Source organism: Nicotiana tabacum, chromosome 14 (genome assembly GCF_000715075.1).
Source record: "Nicotiana tabacum cultivar K326 chromosome 14, ASM71507v2, whole genome shotgun sequence".
Lineage (NCBI taxonomy): Eukaryota > Viridiplantae > Streptophyta > Magnoliopsida > Solanales > Solanaceae > Nicotiana > Nicotiana tabacum.
In genome coordinates, this window is record NC_134093.1 from 49561822 (window position 1) to 49582763 (window position 20942).

At 38.6% G+C, this 20942-nt stretch overlaps 1 protein-coding gene and 1 non-coding gene across 2 annotated transcripts; one reads left to right on the top strand and one right to left on the bottom strand.

Annotated features, from left to right (window-relative positions):
* The first annotated feature begins 3812 nt into the window (after positions 1–3812).
* On the top strand, positions 3813–5308 carry LOC142168936 (uncharacterized). The gene is made up of 2 exons (XM_075230113.1): positions 3813–3910; positions 4636–5308. The coding sequence occupies exons 1-2, from the start codon at positions 3813–3815 to the stop codon at positions 5306–5308; spliced, it is 771 nt and encodes a 256-aa protein (XP_075086214.1).
* A 6534-nt stretch (positions 5309–11842) lies between these two features.
* On the bottom strand, positions 11843–11947 carry LOC142169313 (small nucleolar RNA R71). Its single transcript, XR_012699021.1, has one exon. It is a non-coding gene; the product is annotated as a small nucleolar RNA R71 (small nucleolar RNA).
* Positions 11948–20942: the final 8995 nt, after the last annotated feature.

Below are 20942 nucleotides of genomic sequence, written 5' to 3' on the forward strand. Positions count from 1 at the left end.
GGGACTCCTTAAAATCAGGTTATGGAGATAGCTCGGAGGATCGAGCGTATCCACAACCAGGGCAGAGAGTTCACATCGAGGGATAAGCAGCCTCAGCATTCTGGTGGATTCAGTGGTGCACCGTATGGGGGCAGAGGCCAGTTCATGAGGGGCAAGCCTGGCAGGCCCATGTATTCATCACAACCGCTTGTTCGGGGTGCTCCAGCACGGCCTTACTTCAGCACCATTCTAGAGAGAACCTACCATTCACCAGCTATTCGAGGGTCCTCTAGTGGGTATTCAGGTCATCAGGGCCACACTCAGAGTCAGCAGCTTTTCGCACTGAGAGACTGCTTCAAGTGTGGGGATCTTGGTCATGTGAGGAGGGTTTGCCCCAGACTTCGGTGCTAGGTAGCACAGCAGGGCCATCAACCTATGATTACAACACTAGTTGTCGCACCGCCTGTCCGGCCAGCCAGAGGTGGAGGGCAGGTGTCTCCCTAGAGGTGGAGGCTAATTAGGTGGCGCTCCGACTGGATTCTATGCCTTCCCAGGCAGACCAGATGTAGTAGTCTCCGACGCCGTGATCATATGTATTATTTCTATTTGTAGTAGAAATGCTTCGGTACTATTTGATCCAGGGTGTACCTATTCCTATGTCTCTTCTCTATTTTCTCCTTATCTTGATATATCTCGTAAATCCTTGGGTGTTCTTGTATATGTGTCTACACAAGTGGGTGATTCTGTTGTTGTGGATCAGGTTTACTGGTCCTGTGAAGTGACTTTTTGTGGTTATGAGACCAGAGCGAATCTTCTATTGCTCGATATGATCGACTTCAAAATTATTCTAGGCATGGACTGGTTGTCTCTTTACCATGCCATTCTCGATTGCCATGCTAAGACTGTTACCTTGGTGATGCTAGGGTTGCCTAGGTTGGAGTAGAGAGGCTCATCTATTAGTACATACAATCGGGTTGGCTCGACACATGGCAGAGAAGGGTTGTTTGGCCTATCTAACCTTTGTTTGATATACTATTGTAGAGACTCTCACGATAAATTCAGTGTCCATGGTATTGGAGTTCTCCGATGTATTTCCTATGGGTCTACCAGGAATTCCACCGGATCGTGATATCAATTTTGGCAATGATTTGGCTCCAGGCACTTAGCCTATCTCTATTCCACCTTATCGTATGGCTCTAGTGGAGTTGAGAGAGTTAAAGGAAAAACTTCAGGAGTTGCTCGAGAAGATATTCATTAGGCCAAGTGTGTCATATTGGGGTGCACCAGTATTATTTGTGAAGAAGAAGGATGGGAGTATGCGGATGTGCATAGACTACTGCCAGCTGAACAAAGTCACCATCACGAATAAGTATTCGTTGCCGTGCATTGATGATTTCTTTGATCAGCTTCAGGGTGCTAGAGTGTTGTTGATAATCTACTTGAGATCTGGGTATCATCAGCCGAGAATTCGTGCTTCGAATATTCCGAAAATAACCTTCTAGATTAGATATGGGCACTATGAGTTTCTAGTGATGTCCTTCGACTTGACTAATGCCCTGACGACGTTTATGGATTTGATGAATCGTGTGTTCAGGCCATATCTTGAATCATTTGTTATTGTTTTCATTAATGACATAATGATCTACTCGCGTAGCATGGAGTAGCAAGAGCATCATTCGAGGATAGTGCTTCAGACTTTTAAGGAATGATGTTGGGCATATTTCTATATGTTTTAATGTTACTTTACCCATGTTTTAACCGCTTTTTGGTGCTTTTTGGTGTTAAAAATGGTCAACATGTGTTTATTATTTGTTTTATGACTGACTAACTTCTGTGTGATGATTTAGGATGTTTGGAGTGCAAAAATATAAAGAAAATATGCCCCAGCTATAGGAGAAGAGGGTGGATGCGTCGCATGCAACCTTGGAAAATAGGCTATTTGGAGCACCCTTAGCAGTGAAGTCTTAAGAAGGCATCCACCTTAGCATCCACACTTGGGCGCAGTAAGGTTGAGGGAACAGAGTGTGATGCTGAGAAATTCAAGTTGAGGCGGACGCGAAGCATCCAGCTTAGCATCAAAGTCAGCATCAATCCCTGAAGTTGATTCGGAAAAAGAAAAGGAAAACATTGGCTCACGACTTTTGGACGCAATATATAAGCCAAAAACGCCTCTTTTAGGTCATCTAACACACGGGGAAGCGGGAAAAAGCCATCACAGAGATTGGAAACCACGGAATTCGCTTTGAGTTCTTAATTTTTCCTTCTTTTATTGACTTTTATGTATTCTTGGGAATTACTTGAGATTTCTACCATGACTATACGTGGCTAAACTCATTCGTTTTGGGGTTATGGGTGCTACATGAATGTTGGCATTTGAAGTTTAAATTGACGAGTTTGATTTTATCATGTTGGTTTGTTTATTTACTCATGTTATTAATTATTTTGCTGCATAGCTAATAGTGAAATACTATCTACGAATCTGGAGTTGAACTCGAAAGTGGGAATTCTAGATTGCATATAGGATTAAATAGAGCAAGTGCTTGAACTCAAGCATCGGGGAACGAATTCGCAATTAGGATAGAAATATACCTAATTGTCTTGCCTGGTTGAAATACAGGAAGTGTAAATACATTCTTGTTAGTCTTAATTCCATAGACATATAGGCACTAAGTTAACTTGAATAGGTGAGTAAGAACTCGACAAATTCTTACGACTAACATTAACCATGTCAATTAACAAACCAGATACAATTAGTCAGTTTAAGCCGAGAATGCAACAAGATTGTTAGCTAGCCTATGACCCTAGAATATCCTCTCCTATTGATTTTTATCCGAAAATGGCTACGTGTTTCAGTCAATCTCTAGTTTATTTAACTACTTGATAGTCTCTTTATTTGTTAATTAATCACCTACACATTTTGAGAAATATCTCTTGAATAGATAATTTGTTTGAGTTTGAATTAGTCAACAGTTAATCACAAGTTTTCGTGGGAATGATATTTTACTCACTACTTTATTACTTGGCGACCACGTTCTCTTTCTTGAGTGTTTGGTCGCAACAAGTTTTTGGCGGCGCTGCCAGGGACTTAGAAATTAGCTACTTGTCTGAGTCAAGCTTTTATTCGTTATTTGTTCAAGTTTTTAGAGTGCTTTATTTGTAGAAGCGCAAACAACCTCCTTCCTCTTGATCCTGAAATAGAACAAACACTTCTCAGGTTAAGGAGGAAAGTCGAAGCTAGAACTAGAACAGAAGAAGAGTTGGACATCGTAGTCCAACCACAACCACTAGAGATGGCAAGTAATAAAGAGCGACCAGTGATAGAAGCCGCAAGGCCTAATCTTGCTAATATGACTCAAGCTACTGTGAAGCCTGATATCACGGGTCACTTTGAATTCAAATAGTACATGGTGCAGTTGATTCAATCCATAGGACAGTATGTGGGTCTATCTCATGAAGATCCGCAGTAGCACATTCAGAACTTCATGGAAATTACGTACACTTACAATTATCCGAACGTTTCCAAGTACTGCGTTAGGATGACATTGTTTCCCTTTTCACTATTGGGGGAAGCCAAATAATGGTTGCAGAAGGAACCCGCGAACTCGATCCACACTTGGGATGATGTAGCACGAAAATTCATAATCAAGTTCTTACCCACTAAGAAGACAAAGTCGCTGAGGAGCCAGATTCGTGGGTTTTAACAACGGGATGTTGAGACTCTTCGTCAAGCTTGGTAAAGATAAAAGAAGCTACTCAGAGACTGCCCACATTATTGTCAGACTGATGAGGTGTTGGGTCACACTTTTGTTGATAGGTTGGACGACACATCAAAGATGAATCTTGACTCAGCTTGTGGGGGTAGTTGCATGACAAGGCCGTATAGTGAAATCCAGATCCTGCTAAATAGTTTCACTGCTAATGATAATAATTGGTAAGGAGATGTGGAATCACGAAGATCACTTAAACAGAAGGAAGCAGGTGTAATTGAGCTTGATGATATCTCGGCCATGAGAGCAGATATAACAAAATTAGCAAATCAGATGAATAGAATGACAATTCACCAAGCGAAACAGATGCAACATGTGAAACAAATATCTACTTGCTGCGAGTTATGTGATGAAGGTCACACGATTGATATATGTCCCACGAATCCTGAATCCATCTATTATATAGGGCAACAGAGCAAAGGTCCGATAAATCAACATGCACAATATGGGAACACTTACAACCTAAATTGGAAGGATGGCCCTAACTTCTCCTAGGTGGAAATCAACTGACTCAGAATTAGTATAAGCCCCAAGGAAATTATATCCAACCTCAGAAGACACCACAACAAGTAGAGCAGAGTACGAATGACCTATTGAAGAAGTTGTTTCTTGGCAATCAACAACTCAGGACTGATTTTAGAAATTTTGAGAGACAAGTTGGGCAGTTAGCGTCAAATCAAAATATCAGGCCTGCAGGCACTCTTCCTAGTGATACAGAGTCTAATCCTAAATCTCAAGTCAATGCGGTTTCATAGAGAAATGGAAGAGTATTAGAAGAATTTCCAAAGAAAAAGAAGTATACGGCTAGTCCTGAAGAAGAATCAGTTCCCAAGCAAGTTGAGGAGAATGAGAAAGAGAGTGAAAGATAAGAGCCATGAATTGTGACAAGGACACCACCTCTGTTTCCACAAAGACTGCAGAAGCAAAAAGATGATGCTAAGTACAAGAATGTCTTAGATATTCTGAGCCAAGCTCATGTGAATTTGCCTTTGGTGGAAATTTTGCACGAAGTGCCTATGCATGCAAAGTATCTCAAGGATATTGTGGCAAATAAGCGAAGACATACAGAGTTAGAAATAACTACACTTACTGAAGAGTGCAGTGTTAGAGCTCAGAGTAAACTTCCTCCTAAGTTGAAGGATCCTGGGAGTTTCACAATTTCTCAGTCTCTTGGGAAACAAGAAGTTGGTAGAGCTCTGTGTGATTTAGGGGCTAGTATAAATTTGATGCCATCATCTTTGTTAAAGCAACTAGTATTAGGGATCCTTGGACCAACTACAATCATTTTACAGTTAGCAGATAGGTCAGTAGTGATGCCAGAAGGAATTATTGAGGATGTGTTAGTTCGAGTAGGAAAGTTTATTCTTCCTGCTGATTTTGTTGTTCTTGATTACGAGGCAGATGAGGAAGTGCCCATTATTTTGGGGGGACCATTCTTAGGTACTGCTGGAGCGATTATTGATGTAAGGGAGGGGAAGTTGAAGATGAGAGTTGGTGATAAGGAAATCATTTTTAATGTGTATAAGGCACTTAAGATCCCTAAGCATTATGAGAACTTGTAAATGATTTTTGTGGTGGAATCGAAGGGGTAGAGCAGAGTCCCGATGTGAATTGTAGTGATCTAGATGGAAAAATTTAGTTAGAGGAGGTGGTGTTGCAAGATGAGTGTGTAAAGATGATTGAGAAAATAGCCAGAGATTAAAGAGGAGATCTTTCTAGAGCGTGCAAAAAGGCTAGACTTTATGGGAGAAATAAGAAGCAAAAGTGCCCAGCCTAAGCATAGCAGCAGAGTCATACCGCGACGTTAAATCAGGCGCTTGTTGGGAGGCAACCCAACATGTATTTTATTTTTTATTTTTTTATTTTTTTTATAGTATCACGTTTTGTTTTGTTTTGTGTTTGTTTGAAGATTAGGGTAAGTCTGAGTACCCGAAGTTGAAGCTGAGGAGCATGTTTGAGCTTAAGTGTGGGGTCGTCCCGACCCTTAATATTGAGGATCATGTTGCTAGCTAGGCCCTAGAGGGTCTCAAGGAGTATTTCTCATCCTTGTTTTAATATTTGTCTATGTGATCATGCATCGAGGACTATGCATAACATAAGTGTGGGGTGGAGGAATTACTTTCTGAGTGTAATTGTATAAAACAATTGTCATTAGTTTTCTTTAAACTCGTAGCTAAAAGTAGTGTAGTTTAGAGTACTTTCTTCAACAAAAAAAACAAAAATACAGGAAAAAAATGTAAAACATTTTGGACTTTTTCCGATGATGGATTTTATTGGCAGCTTTCTTGAGGGATTAAGGTCCAATAAAAAAGATTATTTTTATTTTTAGTTAGTTGTAGGTCGACAATAATCTCTCTTAGTTTTTCTTTGGGCACCGGTTCTTTGAAGGGATGAATTTTTGAACCGGATATTTTTTTTTATTTTTAAATTAGTGTAGGATATAGAGACTCAGGTTTAATTCGACATATTTAGTAACTTATTTGATACCAATAGAGTTAGACCTGAGCATATGGATTATAACTTTCCTCATGAGTTTTCGAGAACTACTTGTGCCTTGAAAAATGAAATAGCTTGTTTGTGATACTTAGGCTCATTTTCTTGTCTCTTGTATTAATTGTTGTTCCTTGTGCATTAAAATTGTGGCTTAACTTTGTACTTGCTTTGATTGAGAGTTGGAATGTAGCCATCCTAATTGAATTATGTGCTATTATGTAGTGTGATGTTAGCGTAGTTCCATGTAGTATATTTGTGTCTAGAACTTGCCCTGCATGTGAGTTAAAGCAAAATCCTAGGTTTTGCTCAGTTTAAAAAGTGATTTAAGCCTTCCTTGACCCGTTTGAGACTTTCTAGCCTACTCTATGTTATTTGACCCTAGTCATCCCTGTTGAGCCTAGTTCCCTTTTATTTGGTAACCATATTGTAAGTTTTGACCTTTTTTGTGCTAAATTATCTATCTTTTGAACCCTACATCTTTGAGCACTTATAAAAGCATAATGAGCTAATAGCTAAAGTTGAAGTGAAATATTGGTTGAACTATGAATTAAACCATTTAAAGGTGGAAGGCTAAGGAAAAACAAAGTTTATTTGCAATAAGGAACGCAAGTTGTACAAAATAAAAAGAAGAAAAGAAAGAAAAAAAGAATTTTGCATGAGAAAAATGCGTTGAGAAAGAAACAAAAGAAGGGCGTCCTTGTTGTATAAAAAAATTAAAAATAAATAAATAAACGGAGAGATTGGGTGTTGAGAAGAATGTATAAAAGGGAGGTACTTGAAGAAGAGGAAGTGTGTTGTTAGTTATTATGTTGTAAGTGCTTGGGAAGCTTAGTCACTATTATCCATATTCATCCTACCCGTCCCTTGGCTTACATTGACCCTTAAAAAGTCCTAAGTGATTTTAGACTGAGCAGGTCTACATTAGTAGAGATTTACCTAACGGACATGCCTATGGTAGCTTTTGTGCGCATGTGAACTTCTTTGAGAGAGTGAGTATTTTTTCATTGTTTGAAGTCCTTAAACAATATTCGAATCGTATTTGAGTGTGTGGACTATATCTCTTTATTTTGTGGTGAGGGCACATATTTCATGATGGATAGGTGACTTTATTAGGCTCTTCAGTCACAGTAAGTAAGTCGCCTGAAAGTAGTTATGCTAGGGAGTTAGTTTTTGAGGTTGAGATATCTCGGATTTACTATTTGATTATTTTGAACTGTTCAATACTGGGATTGGCATGCTTTTAACATAGGGAGGTAAGTAAAGAATGTATATGAAAAGAGATAATTGTTGGTATCAACCAAAGTCATGCATGCTTGAGCTTAGTTGAAAGTTATGGCTTGATAGTGATAAGCTTGATTTTGTTCGGTCTATTGTAGGTTGATTTTACTTTGTTCGAGGACGAACAAAAGTTTAAGTGTGGGATGGTGATGTTGGGCATATTTCTATATGTTTTAATATTACTTTACCCATGTTTTAACCGCTTTTTGGTGCTATTTGGTGTTAAAATAGGCCAACATGTGTTAATTATTGGTTCTATGACTAACTAAGTTGTGTGTGATGATTTAGGATGTTTGGAGTGCAAATATATGAAGAAAAGATGCTCCAGCTATAGGAGAAGAGGGTGGATGCATCACATCCAACCTTGAAAAAAAGGCTATTTGGAGCACCCTTAGCAGTGAAGTCTTAAGAAGGCATCCACCTTAGCATCCGCACCTAGGCGCAAGAAAGTTGAGGGAACAGAGGGTGGACGCAAAGCATCCACCCCAGCATCCGATGCTGAGAAGTTCAAGCTGAGGCAGACGCGACGCATCCAACTCAGCATCAATCCTTGAAGCTGTTTCGGAAAAGCAAAAGGAAAACTTTGGCCCACGACCTTTGGACGCAATATATAAGCCAAAAATGCCTCTTTTAGGTCATCTAACACACATGGAAGAGGAAAAGAGCCATCACAGAGTTTGGAAACCATGTAATTCGTCTTGAGTTTTTAATTTTTCCTTCTTTTATTGACTTTTCTGTATTCTTGGGAATTACTTGAGATTGCTACCATGACTATGCGTTGCTAAAGTCGTTCGTTCTGGGGTTATGGGTGCTACATGAATGTTGACGTTTGAAGTTTAAATTGATGAGTTTGATTTTATCATATTGGTTTGCTTATTTAATCTTGTTCTTAATTATTGTGTTGCGTAGCTAACAGTAAAATACTATCTATGAATCTGGAGTTGAACTCGAAAGTGAAAATTCTAGATTGCATATATGATTAAATAGCGCAAGTGCTTGAACCCGGGCATCGGGGAACGAATTCACAATTAGGATAGAAATATACCTAATTGTCTTGCTTGGTTGGAATACAGGAAGTGTAAATGCATTCTTGTTAGTCTTAATTCCATCGACATATAGGCATTAAGTTAACTTGAATAGGAAAGTATGAGCTCGATTGATTCTTGCGAGTAACATTAATCCCGTCAATCAACAAACGAGATAAATTAGTTAGTCAGTTTAGGCCAAGAACGCAACAAGATTGTTAGCTAGCGTATGATCCTGGAATATCCTCTCCTATTAATTTTTATCCAAAATTTCCTACATGTTTTGGTCAATCTCTAGTTTATTTAATTGCTTGATAGTCTCTTTGGTTTTTAATTAATCACCTACACATTTTGAGAAATCTTTCTTGAATAGATATTTGTTTGAGTTTGAATTAGTCAAAATTTAATCATAAGTCTCCGTGGTAACAATATTCTACAAACTAATTTATTGCTTGACGACCACGTATACTTGCGTGCGTGTTTGGTCGCAATAGAGAAATAAAGCTTTATGTTAAGTTCTCCAACTGCGAGTTCCGGTTAGATTCTGTGGCTTTCTTGGTTCATGTTATATCAAGTGAAGGTATTAAGGTAGATCCCAGGAAGATCAAGGCAGTTCAGAGTTGGCCTCGTCCTACAACGGCGACCGAAACCAGGAGTTTCTTGCGGTTAGCAGGTTATTATCGTCGGTTTATGGAAGGTTTCTCATCTATTGCAGCTTCTTTGACTAGGGTGTCCCATAAGGGTGCTCAGTTCAGATGGTCTGATGATTGCAAGGTGATCTTTCAGAAGCTCAAAAGTGCGTGACTACAACATCGGTGTTGGTTTTTCCCTCTAGTTCAGGGATGTATACTGTGTATTGCGACGCTTCACTCATCGATTTGGATTGTGTAATAATACAGGAGGGACGAGTTATTGCATATGCTTCATGCCATTTGAAGACCCACGAGAAGAATTACCCTGTGCAATGTTTGGAGTTGGTTGTGATAGTTCATGATCTTAAGATATAGAGGCATTATCTTTAGGGAGTGTCGTGTGAGGTTTACACCGATCATCACAGCTTGCAGCATTTGTTTAAGTAGAGGGATCTTAATTTGAGGCAGCGCAGGTGGCTTGAGTTACTGAAGGATTTTACTGGTGTTGAGCTTTAATTGGTAGTGTTTTTCACTTATTGTGTATTTTATGCCTTGCAGAAGTGATTCCGAGTTATGTAGGTGTTGCAGAGAAAATTCGAGCTATTTGAAGATTTGAAGTCTAAGTAAAAGCCCAAGGGATTAAGCCGAGATCATGTTCGGGGGTCGAGGACCACGTCTGGACATCAAAAATCAAGTTTGGAGCCGCACTCTGAAAAATTTACACTACTGCGGCGTGTGGGGCGGCGCAGCAGTGCAATTCTTGCTGCCTGACAGATGTTGAGCTCTCTAGATTTCTCAACTAATGCCCCGCATGGCGCGTCGCCCCACGCGGCGCGCCTATGTATTTTTCATAGAATTATTTTCCTATTTCAGCTAGAAAAGGGTGGTTTTGTATGGGCCCAACCCTACTTGGTATAAATACATGGAAAAATATTATTTTCTGGACTTTTGACATACTTTCGACCTAAGGACGCTAAGGAGGAGTTGGAAGAACACAAGCACGAGGATTTCATCATTCTTTCCTCACTCAAGGCCTGAGTTTGGATCGAAGTTATGTTTTCTTATACTTTAATTATATTTGTGATGAATTTCTCCATGTATATGGAGTAGTTCCCTTTAGAGTTTGATGGATCTGGTGTATTGATGATTGTTTGTGGATTATAACTCTAGTTTTATGTATTGAATCATTTTGGAGGATTTAATTGTTGCATCTATATTCACTAGTTCATGTAATTGATAGAGGCATAACTTGTGATATCTTTGCATTATACTGTTGGTTGAGTTCATAGGTAGTTGCATTATACTAAGTAATCAAAAGAGGCTAGTTCAATCATTGATTAAACCTAGTTAGGAGAATAATCGAAAGAGGTTTTCCTAAGGACCAATCCACTACACATTCTTGCATATATTCACAGTGCTTAATTTGGTTCATCTTGTGAGGTTGAAACTTAATCGAGAGAGGAGTTTCTACTGAATGTTTGAACTAATAATTGAGTGAATTCGAGAGACTCACCTGAACATTAGAAGTGAATTATCTAGAGTTAGATCCCAAATAATTATCTTACACCTACCTAGTCAAAACCATATCGTCTCCCACTGATAACGTTATTTGCTTATTCCTTGTCTCGATAGTCACTAGTCAATAGCTTTAGATTCTGAGTTAATTTTAAGTAGTAGTCATATAAATCTCAAATGTTGATCCTCCTGGATAGCAATCAAGCTAGAAACTACAAGAATATTATTTAAATCCAATCCCTGTGGATATGAAATTATACTATATTATCTTTGATTAGCGACCATAATTTAAGTGTGTGTTTTGCGCACGTCAAATTTTGGCGGCGTTACCGGGGATTGGCAATCTATAGTGTTTGAAATAGTTTGTAGTGCTAATTCAAAAATTTCTCTTTTTATATTTTCCCTTTTTACATTTGGTGTTCTTTGACTGTGCGCATGTTGCAGGTTAAGATTGGTGCATGACTCAAGCTTCTGCGAAAGAAGTGCTACCCTATGAGCCAGAGCTAGAAAAAAACTGCAACAGCTAAGAAATGGAGGATATCTGAACGAGACGTTAGAAAAGGTTGGGCAATCCTCAACCAAAGAAACTATGGCTGGAAACGGTAATCATAATGTAGATTTGGCTGCAAGAGAGGCATCCCAACAATGAGAAAAAGCTGCACGGGATATTGAGGAAGCAGCTATTAGAGCTGCATAGATTGTCTATGAAGAAGAGAGGGGTCAGAGAATTAATCATATTCAACCCTTGGCTGCAGACCAATTCGAAAATATAGCTCCCGAGCTTGGGAGATCACTTGGCGATTATACTAGACCGGTCTACAATAAAGGATTATCAAGTGTTAGACCACCTCCAATTGCAGCTAACAATTTCGAGTTGAAGCAAGGGTTCCTTCAAACCATTCAGAACTGTTGTGTCTTTAGAGGGAAGATGAACGAAGATCCAAACATACATCTTTTGGACTTCGAGGAGATTATGAATACCTTTCAATACAATGAGGTATCACAAGATACAATGTACTTAAGAGCATTCCCCTTTTCACTTAAAGATGATGCAAAACAATGGCTTTGAAGCTTGCCCACGGGATCGATTAGAACATGGGATGAGATGACCTGAAAATTCCTTGATAACTATTTCTCCTCAGCTAAGAAGAGCAGGTTTAGAAGAAAAATCCATAACTTTTTCCAAAAAAAAGACTGAAATTATTTTTGAAGCATGTGAGAGGTTTAAGGAGATACTTAGAAAGTGTCAACATAGCGGAATTGAACTTTGGATGCAACTCCAGGACTTTTGGGATGGATTGACACCGGCCTCGCGTAGAATATTGAGCAATGCAGCCGGAGGCCCTTTGATGAAGAAGACTCCAGAGGACATAGTTACAATTCTTGATTCGTTATCTGAAGATGCTAATTAGTGGCCCTCTGAGAGTTCTGAAATAAGAAGATCAACTAGTGTTCACCAAGTTGATGCTAATATATCTGTACATGTACAACTTGATGCTATGGCTAAAGAAATACGAAAGTTGACCTTAGCCACGATACAAAATGAGCCTCACGCAGCTTGTGATATATGTGAAAGAGGACACCCTACTCATGAGTGTCAAGCCTCAACTGAGGAAGTAAATGCTGTGAGGAATTATAATTTTAATACAATGGGTCAGAAGCACCCCAATTTTTTATGGAGTTCACCTGGGGGTACTGTAAATGTATGACAATAAAATAAGCCCATATTCCAAGGACAAGGAGCTCCTGGTTTTATGAATCAGCCGAGGCAGCAGTTTCAGCCTCAACAGCCCACTCAGTCTGGCCTAGAAGATCTTATGAAGGCCTCCATTGTGAAAACTGATGAAAGATTTCAAGTACAAGAGGCAGCAATTCGAAATTTAGAGAAGAAAGTGGGACAGATTGCAACGATATTATCTGAGAGGATTCCAGGAACTCTCCATGCTGATACTGAAAGAAATCCCAAAGAAATAGCGAAAGTTGTAACTTTGAGAAGTGGGCAAGTGTTGAAAGATCTCACCCCAATCCAAAAATATATGAGACTTGAAAACGAAAGTAGGGAGCAGCTGAAAAGAGATGTTGATAAGAAGAAGACAGGCCAGATGAAAGCTGAGAAAAAGAAAAAGGAAGAAAACTCGAGAAGGGAGGAACCTGAGGAGAGCAAGCATATGCCTGCTCTACCTTTCCCCCAAAAGCTAAGTAGAGAAAAGCTGGACAAGCAGTTTGAGAGATTTCTGGATGTACTGAAACATATTCATGTTAACTTATCATTCACATAAGTGCTCTCACCGATGCCGGCGTATGCTAAATTTTTGAAAGAAATCCTTACAAAGAAGAGGAAAATAGTGGAGACCTCACTGGTCAAGCTCACAGAGAATTGTAGCGCGATATTACTATACCTTGCTCTTTAGGAACTATTAATTTTGATAAATCCTTTTGTGATTCTGGTGCCTCAATTAATTTAATGCCTCTATCTATCTACAGGAAACTGGAGAAGGAGATTGGAGAGATAAGGTCTGCACCCAAATCTTTGCAGTTGGTAAACCAAACAACTATAATACCCGAGGGGATAGTAGAAGATGTGTTAATTTGGGTGGATAAGTTTGTATTTTCTATGGATTTTATAGTGGTAAATATGGAGGAATACAAGGAGGTCCCCATCATCCTAGGAAGACCATTCTTAGTGACGAGTAGAGATATATTAGATATACACGAGAAAAAACTCATGCTTAAAGTGGGAGATGAGACTGTGACTTTTAAGATGGATGTAGCGAAGGGGGCATAGAAGGAAAAACCAGCTCTGAGTGTTGAGTGGAAAGTAAAGGGCTCGAAAGAGAAGGCTGCAGTGAGTGAGAAAGATAAGTGTGGGGTGTACCCTTAGAGGGCCGACAAGAAGTTGTCTGCATGGATGTGTGCATTAGTTCGGGCGCGAGGAATGGAGCCCAACTTCGACTCAGACCCCGACTAGATGTTCAAGGAAGTTTCCTTTACCTTATGCTTTTTAATTGTATGTCATGAGAACATGCCACAACTTGAAGTGTGGGGTAGGGAATATCTGTATGTATGTATGTATATGTGTTTCTCTTTGTTAGTTTTAGAAGTTAGAGATAGAAAATAATTGTGTTTAAAATAAAAAATTTAAAGTTTTGATTTTTCCCGATGATGGATATCATCGACAAGTTTCTTGAGGAATGAAAGTCGAAAGAAAAAGATAAAAAGATTTTCTTTTGTTAGGTAGTGTAACATGTCCCCCTTGGTTTTTCTTTGTGCCGCGGTTCTTTTTCAAGAGTTTTGTTTGAACCGGGTGTAGTTAGTTTTTTATTTTTTCTTAGGAGTAGGAAACATTGTGCTATGATTTGAATTAAAGGCAATATTGCTTGACTTTATTATACCTTGAGAATAGTGAGTGCTTTAGTTTTGACGCTTAGGCTCAGTTTTTGACTCTTGTATAAGTACCTTAAATTGTATGATCTTAACTTTGCTTAACTGTTTGGACTAGAGTGTCTTGATGAGTCCGATCCTGAGTGAGTTATGTGCCATGTGTGTATGAGGTTTTGTGTATTTTGTGCATTGCATTTGATGTCTAGAACTTGCCTTGTGTGTTTGCACAGCGAAATTGTAGTTTAATTCAGTCTAGGAAGTGATATAGGCATTTCTTTGTTGAGCTAGTTATAGACTTTTACCCACCTAATTGTTATGTATCTTAGTTAACCCCTTGGATTCTGTAATCATGTTTCTTTGGCAACCACATTACAAGCCTTACCCATTTGTTTGAATTGACTATTTATTTGAACCGTTTACCTCTCGTGAGCACTTAAAATTGTTATGAACTTTGTAAAAGTTGAAGTTTGGGGTGTTGGTTTGGCTTTTGAGTGGAACTATTGAAATAAAGAAAAAGGTGCACTGTTTTAAAAAAGTAAGAGCCGCTTGAATTGAAAAAGAAAAGGAAAAATAGTTGTATTATTGTGCAAAATATTCCTTGATAGTGGTGACTCTTGATGTATTTATGCTTAAAGAAGTAGGGAGTTAATGTATATTGATGTGAAGGTGGAATTATAGTTTCACATAAGTGTGGAGTTTTGAACGGTTAAGTGTATGTATTAAAATGCTTAGGGACGTGTAGTCACTCTTATATCCAAATGTATCCTACCCATCCCGCAACCTATATTACAACCAAATAAAGTCCTAGTTGATACTTGACTGAATGAGCTCAATTAGTAGAGTAGTACACTACGGGAAAGTCTATGGTACATCTTTTGTGGCACATGAATGTTATTTCTGAGAGTGAGTGAATTCTTTCTATCTTGAGTTCCTAATTGTGCTTAAATTTTATTGTGTGTGGAACTACTCTCTATTTTTGTGTGAGGGCACTTGATTCATGAAGTAAAGGTAATGTCGTTGACCTCTGTGTTAGAGTAAGTTAGCGGGTTGGAAAACTGTGTGGTGCTTTTGAGTCAAATCTTGAGGCGAGGATGTTACGCTAGAGTGCTTAGTCTGTTTTAAATATTCTTGGTATGATGAGTTAGGAGGGTTGTTTAAAAAGGTCATGTCTATGTGAAGTGTAATTTGATTGCTCGAGGACGAGCAATGGTTTAAGTGTGGGGTGTTGATGGTAGGCTATAATTCTATATTTTAGTCGCTTACTGCACTCTAATTCATTGCACCTTACTAGTGGTGAGCTTTAATTAGTAGTGTTTTGCACGTATTGTGTGTTTTATGCCTTGTAAGAGTGATTTTGAGTTATATAGATGTTGCGGAGCTAATTCGAGCTATTTTGAGCTTTGAAGTCTGAGTAAAAGTCCAAGGGATTAAGTCGGGATCGTGTTTCGGGGTCGAGGACCACGTCTGGACATCAAAAATCAAGTTTGGAGTCGTACTCTGAGACATTTAAACTACTGCGGCGCGTGGGGCACCGCAGCAATGCAATTCCTTATGCCTGATAGATGTTGGGCTCTCTAGATTTCTCCACTGATGCCCCACATGGTGCGTCACCCCATGCGGTGCACCTGTATATTTTTCTCATGGCTATTTTCCTATTTCGGCTATAAAAGGGTGGTTTCGTCTGGGCCCGGCCCTACTTGGTATAAATACATGAAAAAACGTTGTTTTTTGAATTTTTGACATACTTTCGACCTAAAGACGCTAAGGATGAGTTGGAAGAACACAAGCATGAGGATTTCATCATTATTTCCTCACTCAAGACCCGAGTTTTGATCAAAGTTATGCTTTTCTATAATTTAATTATATTTGTGATGAATTTCTCCATGTATATCGAGTAGTTCCATTTAGGATTTGATGGATTTGGTGTATTGCTGATTGTTTGTGGATTATAACTCCAGTTTTATGTATTGAATCGTTTTGGAGGATTTAATTGTTGCATCTATATTCACTAGTTCATGTAATCGAGAGAGGCATAACTTGTGATATCTTTGCTTTATATTGTTGTTTGAGTTCATAGGTTCTACTAAGTAATCGAAAGAGGCTAGTTGAATCATTGATTAAACCTAGTTAGGAGAATAATCGAAAGAGGTTTTCCTAAGGACTAATCCACTACGCATTCTTGCATATCTTCACAATGCTTAATTTGGTTAATCTTGTGAGGTTGAGACTTAATCAAGAGAGGAGTTTCTACTGAACGTTTGAACTAATAATTGAATGAATTCGAGAGACTCGCTTGAACATTAGAAGTGAATTATCTAGAGTTAGATACCAAAAAATGATCTTACACCTACCTAGTCAAAACCCTATCTTCTAAAAAGCTTGACTATTGTAAAAATGACCCCGAAACAGTGTCTTGATGGCTCCAATAGGTTTGTATTGTGATTTTGGACTTGGACGTATGCCCGAAATTGAACTCTAAGGTTCCTAGGTTGATTTGGCTTGTTTTGCCGAAAGTTGGTAATTTGTAGGTTTAGAAATTCCTTAGGTTTGACTATTGTTTGACTTTATGGCTGTCGGGCTCAGATTTTAGTTTTGGGATTTGGAATAGGTCTGCTATGCTATTTTGAAGTTATTTGCAAAGTTTGGCGTCATTCCGAGCTGATTAGATAGGAATCGGACGTGTGGTTATGTTTTCAGAAGTTCTTGAGTTTCAATGTAAAATTTCATGCATATTGATGTCCAGTTCGCGGTTTTAGATGCTATTTTGATATTTTGATTGCGCGAGTGAGTTCATATGATATTTTTAGACTTGTGTGGATGTTTGGTATGGATTCTCGAGGGCTCGAGTCAGTTTCGGACGTGTTCGGAGTGTTGGAAGAGTTTCAGTTTTTGTTGCACAAGTATTGTAGGCCTCGCAAATGCGAGATTTTGTTCACAATTGCGACCTTCACATTTACGACCTTTGCATTTGCAAAGTGGGCATCGCATTTGCAAATGTGTATGGGGTCAATCAGGTTTGCATTTGCGAACATTTTGTTCGCTTATGTGATGGGGATCTGGGCTAGGCTGGATCGCATTTGCGATCATCATGGTCGCTTTTGCGATATATTCCTTGTTCGCATTTGTGAACTTTTTGTCGCATTTGTGATCTTAGTATGAGTGTGATGAGTATCGCTTTTGCAATCATTATTCGCATTTGCGGGGTTCTCAATTGCCAACCCCAAGTTGCATTTGCGACAGTTGCGCCTGAACATAAAGGCTAGAAGACGGGATTTTAGTCTCATTTTTTATATCTTTGAACCCTAAACTCCGTAGTAGGCGATTTGGAGATGGGATTTTTCACACACAATCATTGGGTAAGTGATTTTAATCAATTTCCAACTATATTACATGATTATATATGAGATTTAACACCAAAAGTTTTAGAATCAAAGTGAAATTTTTTGAATTTTTGTCTATATTTTGAAATATAAAATTTGGGATTTGAGAGTTGAATTGAACTCAGATTTGAAAACAAAACATGTATATGGACTTGTGGGGTTATGGGTAGTCACCTATATCAGTCCAGGAGTATGAATCTTTATGTTATAGATCATGTACATGTATTTTTGTATACCTTCCTTATGTGCGTAGATTGGACGGGTAGCATGTGAGTTGTTCGTGCGGATTTAAGGTATTGTTACTACTGGCACGTGAGTTGTCTGTGCAGATCTGAGGTATTAATGGTGTTGGTACGTGAGTTGTATGTGCAGCACGTGAGTTATCCGTGCACTTGTGATTGATAATATGGGCACGAAATGCCATGTGACCCCGATTCGTGATTTGGGACTCGTGATTGTGGTTATGAGGTGTGGTACCTCGAGGTGATTCTTGTGTAAACCTTGTGGAAGAACGGTTGATTATTTGGTTGTCAATTGTGTTCCTTAATTGTTTTCACTACTACTTAAACTGTGATCTGATTACCTTGCGGCATTATCACATGTTTTCTCCTTGTTGCTATTTGTTGCTTGTACCTTCCATTGTTAGCGTTATATTGTTATTCTTTCCATGTTTAGCCTGATATTGATATTCGTTCCTCTATTAGTTTTATATTAATACTTGCATAGGTTATTATGTCTAGTAGGTGTCTTGATTGTAACTCGTCACTACTCCACCGAGGTTAGTCTTGATACTTATTGGGTACCGTTGTGGTGTACTCATATAACACTTCTGCATATTTTTGTGCAGATCAAGGTACCTCTGAGCGTGCCGGTCATTAGCTAGCTGTTGGAGATTCGCTACGGAGATTTCAACGTATAATTTCCACTGTGTTCGTAGGCCTCGAAGTCACCTTTCAGAGCTTCACTTAGTTACTGTTTACTTATATTCCAAACAGTGATGTATTTGTTATTCTTAGTAACTCTTAGAAAAGCTTATAACTTTGTACTACCGATTTTGGGATATTGTATATCTACTGATGGTTGTTGGATATGTATGGCAATTACTGGTTCATGTTAAATGGTTAAATGGTTTAAATATGTTAATAGTGTTGTCGCACCCTGAATTCTTGCAAAAGCGGGTTTCGACATGTGAAAACTCTTTTAAATGGGTATTAAAATAGAAGAGCCACCACCTAACGATTTTAAGATGTGTTAGGGTACCTATTTGCAAATAACTCTATTTTAACTAGTCTATATCACCAAAGATCGGGTAAGGGCTCAAATTACCTCAAAGAGAAGGTGTTAGGCACTTTTCGAGGTCCACGAATATGGGTCCCGAACGAAATTAACGATACGTGATATTATTGGATTGTCTTATGTGATCATGTAAGTGAAGGAGGACAGGGAATTTAAAAGTTCTACTACGTTGTAAACAAGTGTAAAGAAAATCGCACAAGAATTAAACTATATACAAATGATCAGTACAAGTCTTTAGAGGTTACAAGATACAACCTAATTATTCTAAATTCAAGAAACAAGGCGCGAACAATAAACATATTAAGGAGGGGGGTCCTATATTTTTTAGCCTAAAGGATCACCCCATACAACATAAATAATACTTTGCAACTTCCTTAGGGTAGGGGGTTTGCACATATTATTCAGCGGGCATAGACTATCATCTCCTGCTACCCAATTACTATGTTGAAGTTGTTTACCTAAAGCGCTCTAATTCAATTCTAAACCGTGTCCTATGCATGCACTACCCGTCCCATGCCTATGATCCCGGAGGCTTTGGACCTACTATTTGGGTGGATCTAGACTTTACTTAGGGTGCTCAAAAATGATAAAACTAGGCGCACATTCAAAATACGTAGGACTACACATAAAGACAATAGATGGCTCAAGTTAGCCTCCGCATATAAGAAACAAAAGCACGCAGCAGATTTTGTATTAGGCAGTAGACAGTTTCAGAATTAAGGCGTTAATTCCTATAGACATGGCTTCTATGTGATCCCATCTTTAAACGTCCTACATGCAGTGCTGCTATTTGCAGATTACAAGTATTATAAAACCTATAGGCATGATCTCTAAATTATTTGTGCAATGGGACAGTGAAACCGTTTGAAAACTCAGAATTAACATCGCTTGATCCTATAGACATGCTTTCTAGGCAAGTAACAGTATCCTGTATACAGTATTTCTAATAGTTGGTGTTTTTAACTTGATTTTATCATACTTATTCCTATAGGCATGTTATTTAGGTGGCAGTGTAATAAAACAACAAAAATAGTCGATTAGTTGATTAATTAGAGCCCTATAGACATGGTATCTAGATGAGCAAAGACATATATTAGTGTGATCCTATAGGCATGTTATCTAGTAATCAAATTGCAATTACACGACTAAGCAAATAGTTGTTGATATTCGATTCCTATAGGCATATTGTCTAATATCACATAGAAGTGAAGCATGTAAACGAGTGAAACACTTAAACTCTTATAGGCAGCTTTCTAACTATGTACGGGAATAGGACATGTAAAGCAAGTGGAGTGCTTAGGTTCCTATAGGCATGTTTTCTATCAGTGTATAAAAATAGAGCATGTCAAACAAAGTAGCAAACAAAGCATGTAGACTCTATAGTCATGTTTTCTATCCCTTTATGCGAAAAAATAGAATATACCCATTTTCCCATTTCACTAACACTCCAATTGTTTGTTTACGGGCCCAAAGATAAAAGAAAAACAAGCTCAAATATTACAGAATCGAAATGACTACAGGACCAACAAATAGAGCAAGCCCAAGAGGAGATAACCTAGTACTGTCTGGGCCTTCAACAGTCTCATTCCTCACACAAGTAGCAGACCCAGACCCAAACTCATCTCAAACAATGGAGTGTATCGATTGCACAACTCAGGACCATACTTGGACCCATATCAAGCCCAGATGGAAGTCCCACTTACCCAGCAATTGCAGTTTAACAACTTAACTACATAAACTAATGAACCACACATGACAATCACTTAAATGATTCTGGAACCTACTAACAGCAACTCCCATAGAGACTAGATGGCAAGATGTACACGAAAGCATATTTTCATTTCAGAAGCAAGAGTGACAGGATTGATTAAATAAAAGAACATGAAAACTAAAAGAATCAGAATGGCTTAGTTTCAACATGGTAAGTTTGATATGGCAAACTAACAATACAGGTTCAATCATTCAGCATGTGATAGCATGATGAGCATGAACAACACATAGGAGAGTTGGGGAGGCATGCCATTTGGGGTTAGCAGGGTAAACATACTAGACACATACGAGATGAACATGCTAGGCTTTCCAGAATGAGTTCAGAATAGAGCATGATCCATAGTTAGCCTAAAAAGGATTTTAAACCTAGGAGTCTAAGTCATGAAGGTCAGACAGAGTCATAGTAAGAGAATGGCAATTACACAT

Excerpts from the sequence above, each read along its gene's own strand:
- LOC142168936 (XM_075230113.1), top strand. The coding sequence starts at position 3,813 with ATGAATCTTGACTCAGCTTGTGGGGGTAGTTGCATGACAAGGCCGTAT. Across the intron at positions 3,911-4,635 it reads ACTGCTAATGATAATAATTG|GACACCACCTCTGTTTCCAC; the intron begins GTAAGGAGATGT and ends AATTGTGACAAG.